This window comes from Triturus cristatus, chromosome 5_2 (assembly GCF_964204655.1).
Source record: "Triturus cristatus chromosome 5_2, aTriCri1.1, whole genome shotgun sequence".
Lineage (NCBI taxonomy): Eukaryota > Metazoa > Chordata > Amphibia > Caudata > Salamandridae > Triturus > Triturus cristatus.
The window spans coordinates 579488142-579514081 of record NC_140588.1 but is presented as its reverse complement, the minus strand read 5'-3'; the positions used below and the strand labels follow the sequence as shown (position 1 = coordinate 579514081).

Genomic DNA, 25940 nt, shown 5'->3' with positions numbered 1-25940 from the left:
CATGTCTGAACTGGGGTGGCAGAGTGGGCTAAAGAACAGTGATGGATCAAACCCAGATCTGTTGACTGGGTGTGAGTGTTTGATTGGTTCTGATGCTCCGTCCATCACCACCCCCTTTTGTACCACTTTGACACGCAGCAGGAGGCACGCTTAGCCCTCACATGCAGGATTCCTGCATGGCTCTAAGGTCTGACAGGCAGGAGGCATAAACTTGGAGCTGTGATGAGAAGGCCTCGTGCTCAGTGCTCCGACTCTCAAAGGCAGCGCGTACATAGAAGACATGGTTGATTACAATAATATATAATGTTGCAGACTTTCGGATGCTACCGAACGGAAAACTTTGCAGCAAAACTTTGGCATAATTTAAATGAAATGCGTGAAATTCAGACATACTTAAAAGGTTCCGCTATTTGTTTTTGGCAGGCGATGACAGCCTGCTTGCATCCCAGGGGTACAGCATGCACGCCCCTCGCTTGTTTAGAAATGCGAGTGGCACTTAAGACAGCCCAGAAGGCTCAGCACGTGCTGCTGGGCCACATATATCTCGTAGATCACAGATATTATTAATGCTTAATAAAGTGACTGCCCCAGAGGCACTCATTATGACTGGGACGGACTTTGGTGCGGATATACCAGGGTGCCGGAATCTATATTACCACCTGGTATCTCCCCTGGAAGTCCAGCTATTACAAGTTTTTTTCCCGCCGAAATGGGGAATGACTGCTCGGACCTCGAGTTACCAGGTGCTTAACCGAGAAGTTTTAAAACCACTGACATTTTGGAACCTGTCAGCCAGAGTACCCACGCGGTCTTGGGGGATGAGGGGGGTGGGACAGAGGTGCTTGTGCCTGTCTGGGGAGACTCCCTACTGCTCACTCTCTACTACTCTCTACTACTCTCTATTACTCACTCTCTACTACTCACTCTCTACTACTTTCAACTACTCTCTACTACTCACTCTCTACTACTCACTCTCTACTACTCTCTACTACTCACTCTCTACTACTCACTCTCTACTACTCTCAACTCACTCTCTACTACTCATTCTCTACTACTCTCTACTACTCACTCTCTACTACTCATTCTCTACTACTCTCTACTACTCACTCTCTACCTCTCTCTACGCGTACACATATGCAAATATATATATATATATATTCACTGAAAAAACCATAGGTTTCACACATGTTATAGTTAGCTGGACATTTTACTCATAAAAAACCAATGAAATTCCCCCGTTATAGTTAGTGCAGGCAACTATAACTCACGCGACCGCAATCCTCTGCTGATGCTAATACTGTATTTAGACACTTATTTGCCCATGTCTTCTTCCATTAAATTTTAGCTATACATATATTACAAATATTTTTTTTCATAAAGACACATATGTCATCAGCAGAGGATTGCGGTCGCGTGAGTTATAGTTGCCTGCACTAACTATAACGGGGGAATTTCATTGGTTTTTTATGAGTAAAATGTCCAGCTAACTATAACATGTGTGAAACCTATGGTTTTTTCAGTGAATTTGCAAGGTTTTTTAAATGCTAATTCCTAACTATAACGTGTGTGAAACCTATGGTTTTTTCAGTGAATTTGTACGTTTTTTTAAATGCTAAGTTACTTTACGCCGTTCGTGGCGTGCGCGCCCACTTAACGCAGTTCGTTCCGTGCGCGCACGGTGCGCTTCGCGCACCGTGCGCGCACAGTGAGCACGCGGTGCGCTTTGCGCACCGCGCGCCCACTTTACGCAGTTAGTGCCGTGCACGCACGGTGGGCACGCGGTGCGCTACGCGCACCGCGTGCCCACGTTATGCTGGATGGGCCATGTACGCACGATGCGCTTCGCGCACCGTGCGCACATGTAGGACATGTTATGCGCTTCGTTGCGAAAGGAAATCTTTTTTCTTTTCATAAAGTATGTATTGTGCCATGCACCAATGGGGCCCTGCGGGCACAATTTGCACACGGGGTGGGGAGAGTGTGTTTAATTTTTTTTTTTATTTTTGTAATTTTTACCGTATGCGTACGGTAAGCGTAATCGCTGATTTTTCGAAAAAAATTAAAATTGATTTTTTGCCCTTGGTGGTTCATTGGGGACACCATCATCAAGGCTATGTGATTAGGAGCTGTCTAAACAGCCCCTTTGCATGTTTTTTCCCTTTGTTAATCCTCCACCCCTCAGAGTGAGAAAATGGCGGCCGCCGCTTCCTGGTTTCGACCGATTCGAATGTTTACTAAGATCTAACAGCCAATCAGAATCGCGCTCGCGCACGTCACCGTACGCGTACGGTAAGCGCACCGTAAGCTGGCTCAGATATATATATTGATTTAAAGGCTATTTTCTCAGAATCTACTGAACAGATTTACACCAAACCTACAAAAGGCACTTCCTTGACCTGTAGACTACCTCTCTGCCAAATTTCAAGGAACTCTGTTCAGCCGTTCGGGCTGTAGCTGTGTCTAAAGGTCCTATGGAAAAATGCATGGGAAAAACGCGTTTTGGGACCCCCCTTTTATCTCAGCCCCCGCTTGACAAATCCCCCCGAGACTTTCAGGGAAGGAGCGGAGCGTAGCGCCCCACCTATTTTTTAAAATTTCGCGAGGATTCGTCGACCGGCGCCAAAGTTATTCAAAATAGAATGTTGCGGTTTTCCTATGGAAACAGGGTCCTAACTATAACTACCTACTGGCGACCACCAGTAGGTAATATATATATATATATATATATATATATATATATATATGTGTGCATAGAGATTTCCACCAATATTACAGAAAAAACGAGCCACTCCAGTTCTGTGTTCTCAGTATTGCGGGTTTATTTGGCAGACAAACGACGCGTTTCGATCTCAGCCGAGATCTTGATCACATGTGTGTATATATATGCATTTATATATATGTATGTGTATATATATACATACATACATATATATACACACATCTGCATATCTATATAAATACAAATATAAATGCATGCATACATATGCATGTTATGTACATGAAAGTTTAAAAAACACTAATAAAAGCAAAGCTAAAAAGCCACCTAATTACAAACAGAATTGTTTTAACTAAACGAGGTGCGAGACCTATTGCATTTTCAATGCTTGTTTAAATTTGTGGCATGGGATACAGTATTATTGCTCAGCAGCATTTCGACGGTGTACAATGTAAGGGTTGAGAGGCGGCCCTAGTTTGTAAGGTGAAACTGGGGACCTGCACTAGGAGGGAAGAAATAGAAGGCTTGCTGAGGCTTTTGTCTATAGTTATGATAGTGAGTCTTAACGTAAAGGGTTTGAATCCCCCAGTAAAGAGGCCAGTGGTCTTAAATGTTACAGGAGATTCTCCTCCTGGTCAAAGACTGTCATATAATGCGCTCCAGATTTCTGCCTGGACAATATTGTCCTTGGCAGGTGCAAAGAGGGTTGAGGAGGTGAGTTTATGTAACCATGTATTTGATGGAGTGGTGATTGACGTCACCTAGATAAAAGGGGCAGAACACTGGGCTACAGAAGTACTATTGCTCTGCCTAGTGGGGCAGAGCACTGGGCCATAGTAGTACAGAGGCACTAGTAAGCTTTTTGGTGGGAGTTAGACTAAGAGGGTAACTAACAAACATTAAAATACGTCAGAGCACATCTATGAAAGCAGAGACAAAGCTGGCAAGCTTTTGGCCTGGCTCGACAAATGGGAAAGGGCAGGTAGATGGATCGCAGAACTCCAACTTCCAGAGGGCGACACCACTCGGAATCTCCAACGCATCGTAGACTTATTGGCGCATCATTATAAACAGATCTATACTTCCACACTTACAGTTACACAAACAGATGCGCAGGAGTTCCTCTGAGATATAAAACTCCCCAGACTAGAGGAAACAGAGTCCCAATCTCTAGAGGCAGAGCACCCAGCAGAAGAAATTGCGATGGCAATAGGTAAACTACAGTCAGGAAAAGCATTGGGGCCAAACGGTATCCCCATTGAGTGGTACAAACGTAATGCGACAACACTTACACCGTACTTGGCAGCAATGTATGAGGCCAGTTTGGATAGGGGCGTGCTACCACGTGACCAAAGGACGGCGACAATAGTTGCCATCCATAAATCCGGCAAACTCGCACAGGAGTGTTCCTCCTACAGAGCCATAGCTCTGATTAACACGGAGGCCAAAATACTGGCCTAGACCCTGGCCAACAGACTTGCGCCGCACCTCGCAACATTGATACACCCCGACCAATCGGGGTTTATGCCTGGGAGAAATACAGCTTTAAATCTTAGGCGCCTCCATAACGTGCTGGGCCGTAAACATACCATTCAGGAAGAGGCTTTTGTGTTGTCCTTAGATGCACGTATGTCCTTCGACACGGTCGAGTGGCCCTTCCTCTTTGCTGTTCTCCGAAGATATGGTTTTGGTCCGAAATTCTGCTCCTGGGTCCGGCAACTCTATACAGCTACCATGGCCCATCTAGTGGCTAATGGGCACAGATCAAGGGATTTTCCATTACATTGTGGCACGAGACAGGGCTGCCCGCTTCTCTTTGCCCTAGTGCTGGAGCCTCTGGCGGCCTGGATTCGACAGGACCCGGTAATCCGAGGACTTAGATGGACTGAGGAATATAACGATCGTATATCTTTATATGCGGACGATATCCTCTTATATATGGCTTCTCCCAGACATTCACTGTCCTGTCTACTAGATATCTGTAGCTCTTATGGACGCTATTCGGGGTATACAATCAACTGGACAAAATAGGTGCTCTACGTCCTTAGGGGTCCCCCACCACTCCTCCCGGCTGGCTGCGAGGTAATGATAGTGGAGGACACTTTTAAATATTTGGGAATTCATATCACCCATGACCCAGATGTGTTTATGACCCTAAATCTCCAAGCCCCCCTGAAACGGTTGCAAAGAGATACTAAACATGGGCAGTCGCTGCCTTTGTCGTCACTGGGAAAAGCAGCACTTTTTAAAATGATGGCGCTCCCCAGGTGTCTCTACACCCTCCACAATGCACCCTTTCCAGTCCCCCAGACCTACTACTGTGCCATCGAGGCAGAAGTCACTAAACTCCTTTGGGACAATAAACCGGCCCGTATAGCTATGGTGAAACTCTACTGCTCCTGGTACGATGGGGGCAACGCACTCCCAAACATACCGTCTTATTATTGGGCCGCCCAGCTGACAGTGATAAATCAATGGATCCACGTTCCGCATACGGATCCAGCCTATGCCCTCTACAGGTTGCAGCTTGGGATAACAGGTCCTCATCGGACGCTCTATTACAAAACCCGATCCATGATGGGCCCAACGAACCACACACTCCAGGTCTGGAAAACAAGTGGAAAAACGGTTAGGATGGCACAATTTATTCACACGAGCGACACCCCTCAGGGTTACAGACAGGCCGGGAAGGTTGGAAAAAAGTAAAGGCTTTCACAACTGGGACCTTATAGGGATATCTAGGGTGGGCGAACTTTGGGTACGGGGAAACATGATTACATTTACACAAGTCCATGAGAGGTACAAAATGGCGTCAACAGAGTACTTCCGTTACCGGCAGATTAAACACGCTCTTGAAGCGTCACTTCCCCCTGATACCACCCTGCCTGAGACCTCCCCACTAGAGGACAGACTACTCACGGATCATATGGACAAAAAAGCAATATCTCTGACATATCGTAAACTGGCGTCCCCTAGAGAGGTAGCAATCTCATCTAAACTACGTCTTGTTCAACTTAAGATTCTCCATAGAATGTATTATACCAGACCAACCCTTTGTAAGATTGGAAAAGTAGATAACCCGCTCTGCCTGCGACAACGTGGGGAGGTGGGCAAGTTTTTTCACACCATATGGGCATGCCCTGTAATAGCGTCATACTGGGAGTCAGTTATGTCCCTTATCACGAGGGTAAGTGGGAACCGAGTCCCTGTGGAGCCCAAATGCTGCTTACTTAACATTTGGGACGCAACGGATTTAACCTCAACATTGCAGACCTGGGCTACTCTGGGTATCATGATAGCTAAGAGAAATATTGCCAGCCACTGGGGTGGGATAACTGCCCCTGCGTTAGCGGAATGGCGTGGGGACATGGACATTGTCATGGTGGCAGAAAAGACGGTGTATGTTCATAGGGGATGTCCTAGAAAATGGATGAAGAAGTGGGGGCGCTGGAATACTTACAGAGGAGATATTTGCGAACTGCCCTTAATACCTGAAGAAATTGAATAATCCAATGTGACCAACGTTAAATGTGGTAACGCTAGGTATGAAAAAAGATTAATACAAATGTTTTTCTACTGTTTATTTCAGATGACAAAATGTGTACAAAAAGTGGACTATGTTGCTAAACTGTAGTATGTAACGATATAATTACTGAGCCTATTACTTTTTATAAATAAAGTAAAAAAATAAAATAAATAGGTCAGAGCATCCTGTTAATTGCCTTGTCTGATCAGACATGATAACATTAAAAACACACTTGCCGCCTGACAAGCCCACAACCTGGTGCTTCGATGAGTACTTACTGTACAACAATGAGGTGAAAGAGGAAATACACCGGGAGATCATCTTCCACTCTCTGGAGCCAACTTAAGGCTCACATTGAGGACATTCATATTACAATAGCTGCCAGATATAGAAAAGCAAGAGCTGGCACGAGACATTAATTGGAATCCATGCTAACATAGGCTGTGGAGGACCACAAACAGACCCCATCGAACAAAGTTTGGTGCAGAATTGTAAATCTTAGAACTCAGCTTAAAGCACTAGATTGGGATAAAGTGGACTAAGTCCGAATCCAAGCCACGCAGAGGTATTACTCCTCGGCCAACAAAGCAGAGAGACATTTGGCAATCTCGAAGGCAGAGTAAATTGAGACAAGGTCCACAAGATAACCAATAGTTCTGGTCACAGATTATGCAAGGATGAAATCATTGCAGACTCCTTCCACGCCATCTAACGGCACCTATACGCCAGGGAACAGGTAGCTCAAGTTGAGGTATTGCAACATCTCCAGGAGAATCTTAGCTGGCTGCTTCCTTCAAAGCACTAACAATAACAATAAGAGTAGTAACAGCAATCTCTAAACTAAAATCAGGGAAATCCCCCAGCATATGGATACTTAGCATTCTTTTATAACATATTCTGTGCCACGTCGTACCAGTCCATGTGCAGCGCTTTAACTTTGGGAAACAGCCATAACATCGCATGTGTTACATCGCATGCTTTTACAATGTGGTCGTTACAACAACTGCATTGTTACAACGCAAGCCATTACATTGCAAGTTGTTTCAACGACCTGCTGTAGGGGGCGCACTGGTGTTGGAGTTAAAATCCAACACCTTCCCTGCTGTTGCGCAAACTGGAGTAGGAATAGTAAATTATACTATATCTAAGTCCAATGCGCCCCCTACAGCAAGTCATTGAAACGACTTGCAATGTAATGGCTCGCGTTGTAACAACGCGGTCGTTGCAACAACCGCGATGTAATAGCATGCGATGTAATGCATGCAAAGTAACAGTATATATTCTTTAGCTTCAGTGTGACAGGATCGCTGGCAGATGCAATTTATGAAGTAGCAGTAGTAATCACCCCAACCCAGTGAAGGACCCTATGCATTGTGCCTCTTATAGACCTATTTCTCTCTGAAACATTGATGTTAAACTCCACATGGGGATTCTGGTGGCAAGATTGAGACCTCTCCTCCCTTTGAAAATCGATGCACACCAGTCTGGATTTATTCTAAGAAGGAGATACCAATACAAAAAAACGACTCCATATTTTATATAACGCTCAAAGGAAGACGCTAAATGTCCGCCAGCTGTTGTAGGATGCCGAGATGGCGTTTGACAGAGTTGACTGGACCTATATGATGGGACTTCTTCAGAGAGTGGGCAAGAGTGTTCGCTTTCTTAGCTGGATCATGATGAAATTATCAGACACACAAAGCCAGGATGTTAGTCAACTGCATAAGCAATTATGATGAAAAGGGGCACTAGACAGGACTGCCCCCCTGCTGTTGCACATCATTGCCCTCACACTTGAGATTTTGCGCATGCAGTGTGAAGCAAGGAAGGCATTAGGAGAGTAACCATTGCCAAAGTTACCTTCAAACTAACCATGTTTGCTGATTAACTTGTTAGATAAAAGCCGCTCCTCGATTCTGCCTAAACATACTGGGAGAGTTGCACCAGGGTGTACAAGAGCCAGCACCCGAGCAAAAATCCTGGTAAGGTGCGGGCACACATACTGGGAGAGTTGCTCCATAGGCTAAGAGTTGAGCGCCCGCACCTTACCGGGAGTTTTGGTCGGGTGCTGGCTCTTGTGCACCAGGGTACACAAGAGCCAGCACCCATGCAAAACTCCCGGTAAGGTGCGGGCGCTCGACTCCACTGCACCACCTTTTTTTAGGACCCACACCACACACCTGCATGCACCATAGGGCTTTTTGTCTCAAAAGATCTCCGCCAAAGTGACCTTTTGGGGGACCCGTAGGGCATTGCAGCGCCAACCCGACGAGGAGCAAAACGCCCAAAGACGAAGCATAACATCTTTCAGGGTGTGTGAGGGCATCAAGAGACGAGCCTTGCTCTTCCCTTCCACACGTGGGCCACATCAAGCCTAGGATCTTCTATACTTTCCTTTCTCTAGTGAGTGGGTGACTACTTGGACCCCTATGATGGAACAGTGCCTCCTGGTCTATTTATTTTCAACATAACGTTTTCAGTATATTTTGTTTGCAATTTTTGCAGCTATATTGCAACCAGTTTGGTATAAAGAGTGTACAATTTCTATTATAGTAAGGGAAAATGGGTCTAGCACTTAATGGTCACTTTAATCATATGTCATCGTCTAGTAACACCAAACTTCCTACATTTATGGAAAATAGAGAATAATAAATAATTTATTCAATTGTACAGAGCAGCCATTAGTAAAAAGATTTAAGGCAGGAGCGTCGTCCTGAAATCTGCAATTTAATTAAATTAGTTGGTTTGTAGGCAGAATATTGCTCATAAAATGAGCACATTTGTTACTGTACACTTAGTATATTCTTCCAGGGAAAAACAAGTTGCATCTAGCATGTTCCTGATGAAAGCATTAGGATCTTCCAAGTTTATTATATTTGTTTCTTGAAAACGCAGTTTATTGGTTTCATGGATATTAATAGCACAATACAATAATATTGCAACAAGGAGCTGTACATCCCGTCAACTCCTCCCCTTACCTCCTCCCTTGAATACTGCCCCCACTTGCTACTTCTAAGTGCATTATTTGATATTAAAAGCTCCTCTGAATAAGGCTGGCATATTAGGGAAGGTTTCCTTAAAAGTGTATGTATTGTCTTGAAGGGCCATCATACTCGATAATCAGGTTGATCAAGTGTAGGGGTTGCCATATACATTTACAATTGCAGGCTCCTTTGCATTCGCTCTGCCTAAATAAAACGCACTTAAGACAGAAAGGGCAAGCACATTTCATTATTTTAGTTTTATGTAGTCTTTTACAGCTGCTGAGGACACAATAACGGCAAACCCATAGATGGTCTACCTTAATTATGCACATTTGCAAGTAGTGAGAAGGGCATTAAGCTATCAAATAGCTTTCATTTGTTACTCACAACTTTCGTAGTAATAATTTCATAATAACAGTACACAATGTAATGCTTTCATATCAACAAGTCATCTTTTTGCCCATAAATATTGCAAAGCAGAAGCTCCAGTTTACTGATTGAGGATTCACCGCTACTGCTGCATACTAATCTAGAAATTGACTGCACAACTGCGTCTCAAAGAATTGGTATTTCCTAAATGGTTTGAGTAAGGTACAGATGTCTTTTATTCAGTTTTATATCAAACATGTAACGCTGGCCAGCATCTCCTCGGGTTAATTAATTAACCTCAAGGTGACCTTTCCATGGTCAATATAACGTAGTAAATTCCCTGACTCAGTACCGGTCAATAACATAAGAATATACAGGTATTTATATGTCACAACTCTATTCATCGTTATCACTAAACTATCCCTAAAATATCCAAAGTCTCTTAATCTCCATAGATTCAGTAGATAATAAGATCATTTCAAAGAGAGATTGGTGGCTTCCTTCCTCATTTCATACAAACTGAAGAATTGTAATATTTTTCGTGATTTAAGCTAATTATATTGAAACAATAATCTTAAAATATTGCAGTTAAGATACTGCATCTTCCCTCTTACACATACATGGCAGCGTCTGATTTTCTTTGAACTTTCAAATCTCCATCCCTCCAACTAATAAGGCATATTATATCAATATATGTTTTATGCCCCCATTTCTGAAACATGTAGGGACCATTATTAAGAAAGGGATCCTTTCTGATGATAAATTGCTACTTGTCCTTTTTTCACTACCCTCCTCCATTTCCTACATAACTTTGTTGAGCTTTAAGGTTCGCCAGATTATCCCCAGGACATTCTCATTGTTTTTGACAAAGGCTAATAGTAAATAAAACAAGTTTTAAGCCAATCTCCTCGAACCTTTGAGCATCAGCAACAATTTATTTTTCATAGGGTCAGGTTAGATGTGTCAAAACCAGTTAATTTGGATGATAAAGTAAGGTTATTTCTGTTGTTCTCATCCGCTTTCCTCTCTCTTCCCCTATTGGTGTTATGATACTCTTTAGATTGGGTGCATGATCTTTACTAGTGGCAAATGGATCAGTAATTTCAGTGTACTTGGTCTTTGCAATAATTTTGAGCCAGATGTACATAGCTTTCTTCAGGTCGCAAACGGCCCAATGTGCAGTATTGGGCAGTTTGCAACTGCAAAAAAACATTTTTTAAATGTACAAAGCCCATTTCATGATTCGGTAACCTTTACCTAATCGCAAAATGGGTGTGCAATTAGGTATTAGGAAGGGCGTGTTAAGGATGTGTGAATGTTTTGTGGCCGCAGAAATGCGGTCACAAAACATTTGCATTTTACTGCCTACTTCAAGTGTGTGGTAACCCATTCGCAAACCAGAAGGGGTCCCCAAGAGACACCTTCCCCTTTGTGAATGGTTGTGGAAAAAAAAATTCAGAGCAGGCAGTGGTATCATGGACCACTGCCTACTCTTAAAAATTTTAAGAGAAATTTGAATTTTTCTTTTTGAAATGCATCCCATTTTTTGTTTACCAAATAGCGAAATGCAAACATTTGCTATTAGGTAATCGCAAACCCAAAGCTACATACACCTGGCCCTTTTGCCTTCTTCACTTCTAAGATGCTATCATTAATACATTCAAGCTTGTGATCTACCGCATCATTTAGCACCTAATAGAATGCCTCGAGGAGGCAACGAATCAATTCTCCTACTATTTTACTTTATTTTTACTACAGTATATACTGAATTCCTCTTCATTGGCCCATTTGTTACTACTATCACCATTTGGATTATAAGTAGATTCCACTCCCATGACATGATTCCGCCTCTTCAACCTCAACTTGGTTGCAAAGACCACCTCAGGTGAACTACAACAGTTTTTAATAGTTATGTTTAATACAAATAATTTCTAAGGCAAGATGCAAAATACATTTTTTTTAATCCTCTAACGCCAGTTGCAAGATGATGGTTGCTCTACACAACATTTCACTGCCTTCTGTCTTACTCTGACTTTGATTGAATGGGCTTTATTGTCTGGCATTTCTATAGAAATAATAGTAATTTTTTTTTTATCTTGTTTTTTTATGCAAAATATATAAATTATTCGTTGCTAAAAGGAATGTTTTGTAGATGATATTGTAAAGTTATGTTGCCTATACAATAAACATTTTTTAAGTGTAAATGGTACAAGTTGCCAGTATGAGCAAAAAAAGTTTTAAAGACTAAGGGCCAGAACTTCTCACTGAATCGCAATTACGAAATCAGTATTCCTAGTGTATAAAACTACTTCGAGTTTCATTAGCGATTCCTGGTGGGTTGCAAATAGACCACCTCATGCATAATAATGAGGTAGGTCCCAATTTCCAACCTATTAGGAATCGCAGCTATCAGAGGGATGGTGGCCTGCTAAGGTCAGTAGACCACCATGTCTGTGATTGCTTTTTTTAATAGAGCAATCTTTTTTTAGCTTAAATGTAGCCTGTTTTCCTTAAAGGTAAACGGGATGCATTTAAAAAGGTCCGTGGGAACTACTGCCTGCTCATAATTTTTTTTTAACATTCTCAAAGGTGAAGGAGCATCCAGGGAATCTTTTCCTCTTGGGTAACCACCAGTTTTAAACTGCTGGTAAAGTATTATGGTTTTGCAACCGGAATTTAGCTGCAAAACATTAATAGATACTATTCTAATTAGGTATTTGGAAGGGACGCCCGAATCGGCATATGGTAGCAAACTCAAATTGTGATTCAGTAACACGATACCGAATCGCAGTTTCCTTTTGTACATGGTAAAAAGCTTGGTAAATGTAGCCCTAAGATTGATGAAATATAGACCAGTTATTCTTGGGTTGACAGCAATAACTATATATGAACTCCATTTTGTGCAATTATGCATTAACACAAATCATTTTGCTAGATGGGGGGTACAGAAGAGCTCCAATTACATAAAATGTGCTTTCTGGGATGCTGTGAAAGTTGGGAGGATTTGACCTGCTTATAGCTCATCATCCAGGGAGTTCGAATGAAATGGTCCATGATGTACAATGAAATTTACAAAACGTAACTTTCAATACAGAACATAGTGTGAAAGAGTTTAATAAGATAGTCTGGAAAAGCACCATAATTCACCTTAAATAAGAGAAGTATTTTATAGTTATTGGCAGTTAATCAAGCAATTGGATAATTTCAGGAGGAGGAGGTGTGTGTTACTCCTGGGAAACTTAAAAGGGTACGGATCATAAACTTAACGAACATGGTTAGAGGCATGAATATATGTTGTGGCAGGCTGCAATTTGACAGTATGTTACAATACTTCAATTTGCAAGTTGATAGGATATTAATTAGTATCTTGGAGGTGTAAAATGAAAGGGTAGGAAAAATATAAACATTTTGTAGCTGATAGCTTGCTATTTTCCCTGTAGAGGAGAAAAAACATCTGAAATCGCATGATGCTATCAAATAATATTTCGATGTTTCTGGCTCAGATGGTTGATGCTAGCATGAGCAATTATTTTCAGAAGTAACAGTTGCTAACACAATTCTCTTAACCTGGAAACTACAGCAGTTTATCAAATTACCTCCCTGCTAGGTGCCATTTTCTTAGTTAGTTCTCTTTTCAGTGATATTTTGAGGGGGCACAGCACATTCCAGGGTGGTGAGTAAACCTCCAAGTCTGACTCATTGAATAAACAAGCTGCACACGCCACAGGACACCTACTGGACCCCATCTTCAGCTTCATCAGAATCACAGAGGGCAAGCCCACATTCATCGCCTGGTCCAACCACACCCTCATCTTTTTCAACATACCTATCCCTCACTACCACAGAAATACCACTGTCAAACCTTCACAACAGGATTGGAACAAGGTCTTTGAAGAATACTGGACCTCGGAGCACCTACACCATCAACCGCAACACCTAAATGTCGACCCTCCTTAGATCCCTCTCCAACTTAAACACCTGAATCACTTCCTGTGCAGACACGATGACCCCACCCATGGTAACCAGAACCAGGCTACAAGCAAGCTGGTACACAGAAGATCTCAAACTCACCAAGTAACAATGCAAGCCTCTAGAAAGCAGATGAGGACAAAGTCAGTATGACACCAACAAGAGCAACAACATATCGGAGCCACCAAACGCTCTGGCTTCAATGAGCAAATTGAACGCAGCACCAACAGAGCTAAGGAAATCATGAAAGATTTCTCCTGTTGGTCAGCAAGCTCCCCTAGTGTCACTCCTTCACAAGACTTCATCACATATCTTTTTCAATAGAAGAATCTCAAGCATCTACGAAAACTTCGAGCCCAACTGGATCATTCCACCTCGGAGCCGTCCTACTCATCACTTCCAACAGTCAAAGGACTACCTTGATCACCTGGCCCACCATCACCATTCGAGAAATTGGAGCAACAATGCCCACCATACACTCTGGAGCATCATTAAACCCCTGCTCTCATCAGGTATTCACTAGGACTGGGACCCATCAGCTCAGTGCTCACCTCGAACCTGAATGGATGCCTGGTAACACACTACAGTTCTTCGTCCCCTTAAGAAACCCTCAGCAAACGTCAAAACACCAGTCAACTACTGGCTCATCTCACCACAACACGACCTGGCGAACATCATGGCAAAGATCATGAACAAACATCTGGTCTGGAACTAGACTTGAAAATGAGTCTTTATTGGAAATCGAAAGTGAGTGACAAAGCCAATGTACACTCACTGTGAGCTGGTATCCAGAAGAAAGAATCTCCTAAGGAAGGTGATGACTTTGGTGTCACTCTCACAGGACCTCTTTGAAGTTCTGCAGCTGTGAACTAAGCCTGCCTGCATAAGGTGAAAGACTCTCATCTAGCCCCTCCAGTCTGACTGAAGACAAGAGGTAGGCTGGAGCTGGAAGTCATGCTATATTTGTTGGATAGGAGTAAGCTTTCTGTGGCCACTTACGAGTACTATGCTGAAACTTTCGTTGACTGCCTATGCAGAATGGAGAAGCCTTGTGGAATGGAATTGTTGGTGTAAAATGCTACAACTTTGCAGTGAATATTCCAATGTTTGTCCTTATTTTAACCATAAAATACTTTTTGAGTTTACTTAATTGATCTGGGAGCTTTAGTGCGTGGTTTCTTGAGCCATGTGTTGTGCTGAAACTGCTAACTCTTAACACACATCTTCCGAGGTGGCCTTCTGCCATGGTTCGGCGTTACAAAGGGGTGGACGAGGCTGTCATAGAGAAAAAGTGTTTGTCTAACTAGGTGCTAGTTTTGCATGGTGGTGAGAAAATTTGCCTCACTGAGCATTGCACCTTTCCACATGAACACAAAACAAAATGTCATAAAATAACAGCAAATAAAGTATAAAAGCAATTAACCATCACATTTGTTATGGATAAAAGAATGTTAGAAGTAGGTTTCAAAGGACATCACTATACCTAGAGGAATCATGGAATTTGTTTTGACAAATAAAAACGAAAAGAGCATTTATTCCTGACGGCGACCTTGGTGAGTAGGAGGTCTGTTAATTAAACATGTCTGGAGGTAGCAATGGATGATGTGTCATCCGCTTATTAGTTTAAATATTATAGAAAAGAAGGTGTATGTATGTATGCTGTACTTGAGGGAGAGCCAACTCAAATTAATGCAGGAAAACTGAAATTTACCCAAAGCAAGCAGAGCTCCATGAATTTCCTTCATTGCAATGCTATACAGCTCCTTCTGCCATTCTTCTAATAGATGCCAAGTCTCTTCAGAGAAATAAATGGCGACGTCCTTGAAAGTCACGGCGATCTGAAACAATGGGTATGAACATCCTCAATACCAGAACTCTCATGGCCAAGTCACTTTCTACTAGCACAGGAGGGAGTAGCAGATCATCTCTGACTTCCCATATCTTAGTGAAACAAAGAAAGAAGCGCCCATAGAAAGAGACAGAAGGTTGCGTACCAGACGATTTGTATATGACAGAAGATGTTAATTTATTAGCTACAGTATTAATATGCAGATTAATTCGGACTTCCCATGACATGCCAATGCAGCTTTACTACTTGTTAAAGAAGCCAACTGCAGTTAAACAACATAAACAAAGAGTTAATTGGAAAGAGCCACATAGATTTAAATGGGTCGGTTATCCAATGAAAGAGACAAACCAGATGTCCATTAGTGGCAGCAGCATTTGTGAATGGGTTTTATTCCATTCAGTGCAGGGAAAGGCTGTTGAACCGTTACACAAACAATTTTCTAAATATTAGATTAAAACAGAAAGTAGGAGTGTTCCTTTAAATTCCGGATTTTATTTCAACGTGAGGATTACAGTTCTTTAGCAAAATAAAATATCATATTTTGCTAAAATAGAAGGAAAACAATTCATATTCATAACCATCATTTTGTTCCGTAGTTATCTTTTCTTGGAATTATTTTGATGCCTGTTGGACTTGGCCCGTTTACCTGAATTTTTTCGCTTTTATGGGAAGCAACATGTTATGTGAATGCATGTTAAATGCAGATGTTAAATGCTGGGCAATGGTGTACACACCTTTATCTCCCCCATGGTAGAGAAATGTATAGGCCATGTGTGGTGCGAGATGCCATAAGAGGTGCTGTGCAATGGCGTGCGCAGACTGACTTTCCCTATTTTCACATGCTACTTTTAAAATGGATGCCATGGCTGTGTGGTTGTGCTGCCTGACTGAGCTGGGTTACCAGTCTAGTTGTTATTTCCCAGCAGCCCCAGCTTTTGGAGGGAAGCCTGGCACCCAAGGTGCTGGACACCTCCCCCTAGGCCAGTTAGAACCAGTTTCCCCAGACGCTTCTAGAAGCTTCTGGCACTTTCTGGTAGGTGGGGTGAGGGGCATATAAAAAGCGGAGCTGGGCTGCCATGTGGTCAGTCAGAGCGTGGACCTGAGAAAAAGGGGACCTGCTGCCAGGGGGTACCGCCACATGGGCCTATGTGCTGGGCCCTGAGCTTATCTGCACCCCTCTGCTGTCCACAGGGCCAGGGAGAGCCATAGGTAGGGCACCACTGGACCAGGGGAACCTCTGCCAGAGTATAGGCGGTTGGAGCTAGGAGGAGACTACACTACTGTGGCTGACTGACCTGAGGCTCCGCTGTCCCCAAGATAGCTGGGTAATCCTGCCTGCCTGTCTGACCTTGCCCAGTGTGAGGGGAACCAGGAAGACCAACTCCTGAGTGCCTGCTGCTCTGCAGACTAGCGCCTGAGGAAGAAGAGCGCTATACTGGACTGGCCTGTGCTCCCTGCCTGCGCCCTAGTGCCTCGTGGGACCCTGATTGCGTGCCCTGCGTAAGGTGAGCGCCATATTTGGGTGGGTGTTGCGCTTGGAGTTACTGTATCCTGCCTGCTATCTAGCGCTTGGTGTGGGCGGCGCTATGTGCTGAGTGCCCAGGAGGAGAGGAGCACTCCCTTTCGCCCCTGAAGCTGGTGGGGCTGCCTAGTGCCTGGTGAGCGCTGAACTTAATGACCCAGTAGCGCTGTGTTGCCAGGAAGAACTGTTTTGTACTTAAAAGTTTTGCGGGAGCCCACCCAGCGTGATTGCCGTCTTTAGCGGGTGCCTACCCTGCTTTATGCATATGGAAGTAGCGGGAGACCACACGGAGTGAGTGCCACCTCTGCACATTTAAAAAATACGACGGGAGCCCACCCCGCGTAGTGCCGCACTTCACTGAAGGAAGCGGGTGCCCACCCCGCTTGGGATTGCAAGTTTGGAGGGAGCCTACCCCTCCTCGCCGGCCGGGATCACCGCCGCCGCCCGGGTGCTGCTGTAGAGGAAGCGCTGCCCAGCAACCGGGGCGCCGGCCGTATCTTCGGCCGTGCCCCCTGGAAGCCAGGAAGCAGCCCGGAAGAGAGGGCCGAGACCGGAGGAAGCCGGTCGGAGAAGTCCTGGGAGAGCGGGAGCCTACCCCGCCTCACCCCGGCGAGGAAGTGCCGCAAGTGACTCGCGGGACTCCCGTGTGGGAGAGGGAAGCCCCGCGCCTGTCACCCAGCCTGCAGCGGAAAGGGGAAGAGCTGATTCCCCGAGAAGGAGCTGGATCTTTATTGAAGCCCCGGGTCTCAGGAGGGGGCCCGGGTGAAGACCGGCGGCGCGCTGCAGGTGGCGGGGCTCTCATGCGCTGACGAGAGCCCTGCGTGTGCAGCCTGAGAGGCAGGGGCCTGACTGAAGCCTCGCGGGCCCCCTTTCTGCCCACATGGATCCGGGGAGCAGAGTCCCTGCCCCAGGGGAAGTCCGGCGAGGCGTTGCTGCCGCTGACGGCGCTCTCATGCACTGAGGAGAGCCCCGTGATCTCAGCAAGGAAGGAGACGGAGCCCAGAGCAGAACAAGGAGAGTCCCGGTGAGTGTGGGGCTCTAGCGGCAACGTGGGTCCCAAGGGGGCCCAGGCCTACTGTGGTGGGGGTGTGTCGGGGCACACTACCGGTGCCAGCCCCCGGTGACTGTGCTGACTGTACTTTACTTAGTTGCCCCGCCGGACAGTGAGTTCTGCGACAGTGGGCAGACTTTGCTTCCGAGTCCCAGAGAGGGACTCCAACTTCACCAGTCCTCTGTGTGGGGCTCCTAATTGTACAGGGCCGCCGCAGTTGGGGGCATTCTGTATGTCCGCGCCCCAGAGGAGGGGGCGCCAAGGTGAGCCAGTGCCCCTTCATTATTGCCACGAAGGGGGCAACTTGGATGATTAGAGTCCCAGAGTAGGGGCTCCCAGGCGCAGTAGCGCCAGAGGTTACTCTGCAAGTTTGGGGCAATTATCTCAGGTTTGACTACGTGTGCACCCCTGGTTATGTGTTTATGCCTTATGGTTATATGTCTCATGCCTATTTTGATACCACGTGCATATGCGGGGGGCCTGATGAGAGCACCTAATATGATTATGCCAAGTTTTGCCTCTGCCCCATGATAATGCCTCCATGCTCCCAGGTCTCTGTATAATGCTTTTACCCTTATTGCAAGGTGGCAAAGGTTACGCATAATGTACTTAGGCCTCATGGACCTATGTTGTTGGTGTTCTGCCTCATGAGTTCTGCCTAATGTTTATGCCCACATGTTCATGTTCGAGAATAATGCCTTTATGCCTACTATGTTTGTGCCCACAGGTGGAGGCCTAACGTTTTCCCCCTACAGCTTTCCTGCCTCCGGGGTTATTCATATCGTTCATGCATATGGTGATGCCATGATGTTTCATTGCAGGTGTTCCGGCCTAATGCCTAGTGTTACACCCTGATGTGTTTTTATTGCAGGAATTGAGGCTGATGGACTTATCGTCATTTTCTTTGTATGTCGCAATGGTTCTGGCAGGGGCCCGATTGGCCCTGCCATGTATATACTCTCCCCTGTAAATATTGACCTGGCGCCGGTTGGCGCAGTATAGAGATTACTGAAATCACCTCGTGTTTCCACAATACAAAAGTTATTCTTACACAGTCTTGTATAGCGTCTCTTTTTGGAGTGTGCCTTGTGTGTCGCCTGTGTGTACTGCGTGGATGCTTTGCACATTTCCTCAGGATTTTGGCCCACCCGCTCTGCACCACGCTACCCGTTTCCAACAATGCCATTTAGTGCAAACAAAACAAAAGCAAAAAAATTATACTGTAAGGACTGTTTAAGAAACTTTGCGAGTTCAAATTCTATGCAACTTTTCATATCAGCAAATGAAAGAAAAACATTTAAAAATGGATCATAACGAATATGATTTTTAACTGCATGACAAGAATAAAAAAGATTCTATCTAACATGTTATTTGTATGTCCATGGTACGTTTTTTTTAATCCGACAGGCTGCATGGCTAGCACAGAGATGAATGATGAATAGCTGGCTGTATTAAAATATCTCCAAAAAAGTCTTTCTTCTCTGGGGAAGTGATCACAGTTAAAATCAGGAGCATGCATTTGAGGCCTAGTGCTGGATTAGGATATGTCCTTGTAACTTAAATAGCTCATGTCCATCAAGTATTTTTTCTGAGAGGATCACTGCGTACAAAATAGTATTGCTTTTCTCTTCACAAACCCATGAGTCAATAGCATGAGACCTCTGGTGCACATAATGCTGTCTAGTCAGAACAGGAGCCACGTCTAAGGAACACACTCTTTGCTTGTGAAGCACTATACATAGTAGAAAGCTGCTGGTGTGACCTTTAGGTGTCTTCACAACAATGAGGCCACCTACTTCATTGACGGTTATAGTGGTGGCATGGAATGCCTAACCCAGGAACAATGTTCCTCCTTAAAGATAAATCCCCAGGCGACTTGTTTCTCACCAAAACTTGGCTAATGGAAAGCTCGGCCCCTGACATTGTTAGGTCTCTCCCCCAGGGGTACTCTATCACTAGGCATGATAGGAAAGACAAAAGAGATAGTGGAGTAGCCATTATCTTAAAAAATAAGTGCAAATGCACTGGCACACCACTTGATATTAGAGATAGTGAATGCCTCCTATTCTCCCTTGAATTATCACCAAATTTTACATTCTTAGAGATTCTCATTCATCACCCCCAGCCCCCTGGGGTCAGCAAAAAATAATTGCACTAGCTCTGCCTGAAACTGCAGCTCAAAGCAATCTAAGTAAGGCGAACTTCACCCTGTTAGGTGACCTCAATCTGTATTTTGAGGACAACAAAGACATCATGGCAACTAGACTAGCACAAGAGCTCGGAGTACTAGAAGTAAAACGAATTACGAGATCTGCAAAACATAGTAAGGGCCATTTACTGGACCCACTTTTTTCTAACATTGCCCAGCTAAACACAGAAAACGCACTTCCCATCCTATGGTCAGATCACTTCATCGTCCCCTTTTGGTTTTGCCTTCCCACAATAAGCCAGAAAGAAACCCTTGACCCAAGGTCATGGAAATACTCAATACGAGCAAGTGGCACAGTGCCCTGAAGGAATTCACTCCAATCGCAGAGAATTACACGACCTCAATGTACATAAAATCTGAGAAATGGCTAGCAAAGTCACTTGACTCTTCTATCCCTCACAAATCTGACTTCAATGGGCGTGGCAGCTGTGCTCCATGGTATACTCTGGAGCAGGTGCAATTTAAGAAAGAGCCAAAGAAAATGAAAGAATTTGAAGGAAAGGATATGGCCCGGGCAACAAAATAATCTATAGACAAACTATTTAAAAAAATACCAGCAGGCCGTAAGACAGGTCAGAGTCTCCTATTTCAGCATCAAAATTGAAAATGGCAGCAACTCTTTTGGGGAGCTATACAAAGTAGTCAATACCCTTATGACAGCATGCGCTCGTATAGCAGCCCTTCCACCTTCCATCGAATGATGCAACATGTTTGCCAATGCTTTTATAAATAAAGTAAAGAATATCCTAGAACCGATTCCCCTTGAAGAACCAATAATGACACCTCAACTGTCATTCCTTCCGTCTTTAAATATAGACGACATTGGAACTATCTTAATTTCCATAAAATCTGGCTCTCCATTAGATCAAGCTCCTCCTGATGTCCTACTAAACATTAGTAGGACATCAGGAGGAGCTTGGCAGCATTATTCTACCAACTCTTATGAAGATACTTAACAGTTCCATGGCACTTAGCACTGTTCCTCCGGCATGGAAGCATGCCATAATCAAACCTCTGCTGAAGAATTTACATGCAGACCCCTTGATGGTTGATAATTACAGACCAATCTCTCTGCTTCCAATCGCCAGTAAAATTTTAGAGAAGCACGTTAATACGCATCGCTCTAATTTTCTGGACTCTATCCTTCATTCTACCCAAACAAGATTTTTGCCTGGAAACAAACCCCATTATAAGTAGCTACTGAAGAGCTCCGGGTCATCCTGGATCGAGGTGGCTCTGCTGGATCTCAGTGCCGCTTTCGACACTGCCTCCTAAACTATCCCACCACTTGTGCCAAATGTATATGGAAAGCTTTGAAAAAGGGATGTTGCCCAAAGACATTCGACTAGCCTCAATTGTGGTTATCCACAAGCAGGGCAAACCAGCCTCTGACTGCACAGCTTATAGGCCTATTTCCCTTCTCACTGTAAAAGTTAAAATACTTGCCAAATTACTCACCAATAGACTCATCCCTCTTATCACCAGCCTGATACACCCGGACCAGTCAGGCTTCATGCCAGGCCGGAACACCGCCCTGAACCTACGGCGCCTCAACGGAGCACTGGGCAGACAACACACGATCAGAGAAGACGCGGCCTTACTGTCCCTTGATGCAAAAATGCCATTCGATACCATCAAGTGGAATTTTATGTTCTCTGTCTTGTCAAGAATGGGATTTGGGCACAACTTTGAAAATGGGTTAAGCTCCTGTATGCCTACCCGACCACCCAAGTGGTGGTGAATCGACATACCTCCCGAAGATTCGATCTGGGAAGGGGAACCCGGCAGGGTTATCCCTCATCGCCCTTAATATTCGTGTTAGTGCTGGAGCCATTGGCTGTCTGGGTGAGGGGATACCCATTGATCCGTAGACTTAAATGGACAGAAAATCATGAAGATCGCATTTCTTTGTACGCGGGTGATATCCTGTTATATATGGCCTCTCCGACATCCACCCTTCATCGTATCCTCCACATATTCCGCATATTTGGCAACCATTCAGGTCATACAATAAACTTGTCTAGATCTCAAATATACACACTGTGGGGTTCACCACCGCACATTCCAAGGGAACATGAAATCTCTATAGCACAGTCGGGCTTCCGATACTTAAGTAGTTATATCACGACTAACTCAGCCCGATTTTATGATGCAAATTTACAGGGGCCCTTGTCACGCTTCCGTGCAGATGTTAAACACTGTCGTTCTCTCCCCCCGACTCTCTTGGGACGTGCAGCCCTTTTTAAAATGCTGGCACTACCGCGCTTTCTTTATGTGTTGCAGAACACTCCCTATAAAATTCCAGACTCCTACTTCACTAGCATCTACAGTACCATACGCACCTTGCTGTGGGATGTCCGCGCACCACGAATTGCAATGAAAAAGCTACCAGCTAGATGGTATGACGGGGGCATAGGGCTACCCGATCTCAGGTCATATTACCAAGCATCACAATTAGTTGCGATTAATCATCGCTGGGCGCATAGGTGCCAAGGAGACCCGAGTTTTCGTACAGACTGGTGGCTCATGATACGAGGAGAATACAATAGAGCACTGTACACGAACCCCCGAAAACTAAACCTTACCACACAGACAGCACACACAATTGAAACCTGGCACAAGGTTAACAAACAAATGGGTTGGCATAATAGCATCACACTTGCGACTCCACTATGGGAACCCGAACAATTGGGTCGTTTAAGTACTTGCCCTGGGTTTGACTAGTGAGACCTGATCTGCATCTGAGCGGTGGGGGACATATGGAATTCGAGGGGATTGGCCACCTTTGCGGACCTCCAGAAGGAATACGAGCTTACAAAGGCCGAAACATTTAGATACCTCCAGATTAGCCATGCGCTTAAAACAGTATCACCTAGTGGCGGTCCACTTCCTGAGGCCTCCCCGTTAGAAGACAGGTTGATTCTGGATACCATGAGTAAAAAAGCCATATCCCTCACTTATAAAAAATTGATCAATAACCGCCCGGACCCTTTGGCACATCTACAACAACAATGGGAGGAAGACCTGGGTGGGCTCGAAGATGACGATTGGCGTGATGCCTTGGCCTCTCCTAGAGAGGTGGCCATCCCCATGAGACTGCGGCTGCTCCAACTCAAGACCCAAACTTATCTTACTGCGGGCGTTTTGGTTAAAATGGGCAAACAGGTGGATTCTTAGTCTCAGACAATGTCACCAGGAGGGGACCTTTTTCCACATTTTTTGGGAATGCGCAGTTATCCTGTCATACTTGGATGCTCTCACTTAACAACTGGAGAGGGCTGGGGAGAGGAAATTGACTGCCACTCCAAAACTATGTCTGCTAAATATATGGGATGCCAAGAACCTTACTCAGACCGAGAAAAGGAATATAGCGCAAAAATAGGGCGTGGGTGAGTTGCCTAGTATCAGAAATTGAGTAGTTGACACAGACAGAGCCGTGATAGCCGAAAAAGATGTCTTCAAACACAGGGAATGCCCCAGAAAGTGGGATCGCAACTGGGCAGCGTGGAACAAATATAGGGGGGACATATGTTTGTCTCCAACAGTGGAGCTGCGACGTAGTGAAGCGATTGTACGGAAAATTTGATATTGTAGGGATGTCACCTCTCTGGGGGTCAAGATGCTATCAATCTAATGTAAGTCCATATATACTGAGTATATACCTAATGTATGTTGGGACTGAAATGCACTGCCGTGCTGTTTGTTATATTCATTAATAAAACATTTTCTTTTAAAGAAATCTCCTTCAGAAAACTTATAAAGACCCATCTATTCTAACATCTGCATGACTGGCCTAGGTCTTGCAGGTGGGCCTATCTCAGCCCCTTGAGGCCTTTTGGGGCAGCTGTGCGCTTTATAAGACACCTTGAATAGAATAGAATAGAATGCCTGAATTCCCAAAAATATTAGATGCACACCAAGAGAATAATGGGTTGGGTCTGAGAGCAGACCAAAATGGGCAGGATAAATGTATAGTGGTCTACTCATTATATGCCCCTTCTTAAATCAAAACTGGACAGAGGGGAAATACAAAAAGGCATATGCTAGATCAGTTTTTGAAAAATATTTTCTCAATGTAAATGATAATAAGTCAAACTATTTTCTCAATAACCAAAAAGATTACGCCCCTTAATTCATCTTGCTCCTTCATGTCCCAGAGCCAAATGCCTCAGGTATACGCTTATCCTGTGGCATTCGGCTCTGGGACACGAAGGAGCAAGATGAATCAGGGGGTACTACACCACCCGAGAGGAAAATAAATAAAAAATGATTACAGTTGAAGAAATTGAAGTTGAAGCTCTACTTTATGCCATTCAAAACTTCTATGGAAAACACAACCCTGATGAAGTCCTAAGGGACGAAACGCGTTGGCTGGGCTGACAGGAAAAAGTTGTTTATCCAGAACATAAATAGAAGTTTGATTCTGAAAACATTCGCAAGACCCCTGAAAAATTTATCCGGTTAGATTATACATATTGGATATATTTCCGAACATTTACTTGTTGTTGTTGAAAATCTGGACTTGTAGTAGAACATGAAGATATTTTTGGGATACAATTGACATTCATTTTCAAAACATTTTAGTTGGTTGCTTATTAATTGTGGTTTCTAGGCAGTTGGGCCACAAAAAGTTCAGCGTAGAAGCACTTATGATATTCATTACGACACACTAGAGTGAAGTCAAGGCCCACACTGCTGACGCTTATTTTTTATTTTCTCTGAAACCATTCTTTTTCTATAAAATAGATTTATGGTGCTTTATTAAGAAATGTACTAAGCAAAAACATAGCACACATCTACTCTACAAACCCTTCTAAAACCAAAAAATATTTGAAATTATTCACTTTTTGAGGACCAAAGTCTGGAGCTGACATATCAATTTATTTTTGTAACAAGCGTCTGTAACTTATGCGCCATTCCTAAACGAAATTTCTTCCTGTGGTAATCACTTTCATTGCTTTTGCACACATTATCAACTTTATGGATGCTGCATTACAATGAACTACATTAGGAATGACCTCGTATTTTCATCATACAGCCATGTATGTCTTTGTAACACACACTGAAAGGTGCAATGGAGGTGCGTATGTGACATCTCTCTATGCTTCTCCATAAATTCACCAATGTCTACAAAATTTTATCCATCTACATATAAACAACCTGGGTGTAAATAAAGTTGTCGCACCTGTTCAGAATGCTGCTCAAACATGGTAGTTTTCTTTTTTCTTTTAACGAAGTTCGTTGCCATAAACGTATACGGCCAATGAAACTGTGATGACAAAGGTGAACTTGCAGATTTGTTCTTACGGCCGAATCAACAAACAGAAGAGGACTTGCACTGCAGGCCCCTGTGTGAGAGTAGAAAGCAGCAGTATGTAAATGCAGTTAGTTGTAACCACCATGGGAAGACAGCAAGCATTTATTTTGTATATGGCTGGATGATTTGGTTTCATATTTTTTACAGTGGGGTAATCATACTTAGTGACTTAAACATTTAGACAGAGTGGAGCACATGCCCATGAACACAATAGATAACACAAGGGCAGTTAAACTTACAGTTTTATGCTAAAAACAGATAGGTTTTAACAGCCTACATATTCTGTGAACTGATTATTCAACAAGCATTGGAAATACTAATGGATATTGTTTTTTAGGTCTTGCGCCTAGCGATGCAGTGCACAGCACTGCTCACGCAGCGAGAGTCATTTTGTCCGGGGTTCAGAAACGGAGCCTGGAATCGCACAA

The 25940-nt window shown here is 44.1% G+C and overlaps 1 protein-coding gene across 3 annotated transcripts in view; it reads right to left on the bottom strand.

The window, feature by feature from the left end:
* LOC146829027 (zinc finger protein 777-like) overlaps positions 1–25940 on the bottom strand; it is a 111025-nt gene that overhangs the window by 74814 nt on the left and 10271 nt on the right. For all 3 annotated transcript variants that reach the window (XM_085607660.1, XM_085607659.1, XM_085607661.1), the window contains exons 2-3: positions 25381–25543; positions 15276–15402 (exon numbers count right to left, since the gene is read on the bottom strand). In XM_085607660.1, the coding sequence (XP_085463786.1) occupies positions 15276–15402; positions 25381–25443 (190 nt within the window). In that variant the 5' untranslated portion in view covers positions 25444–25543. The remainder of the gene's footprint in view (positions 1–15275; positions 15403–25380; positions 25544–25940) is intronic.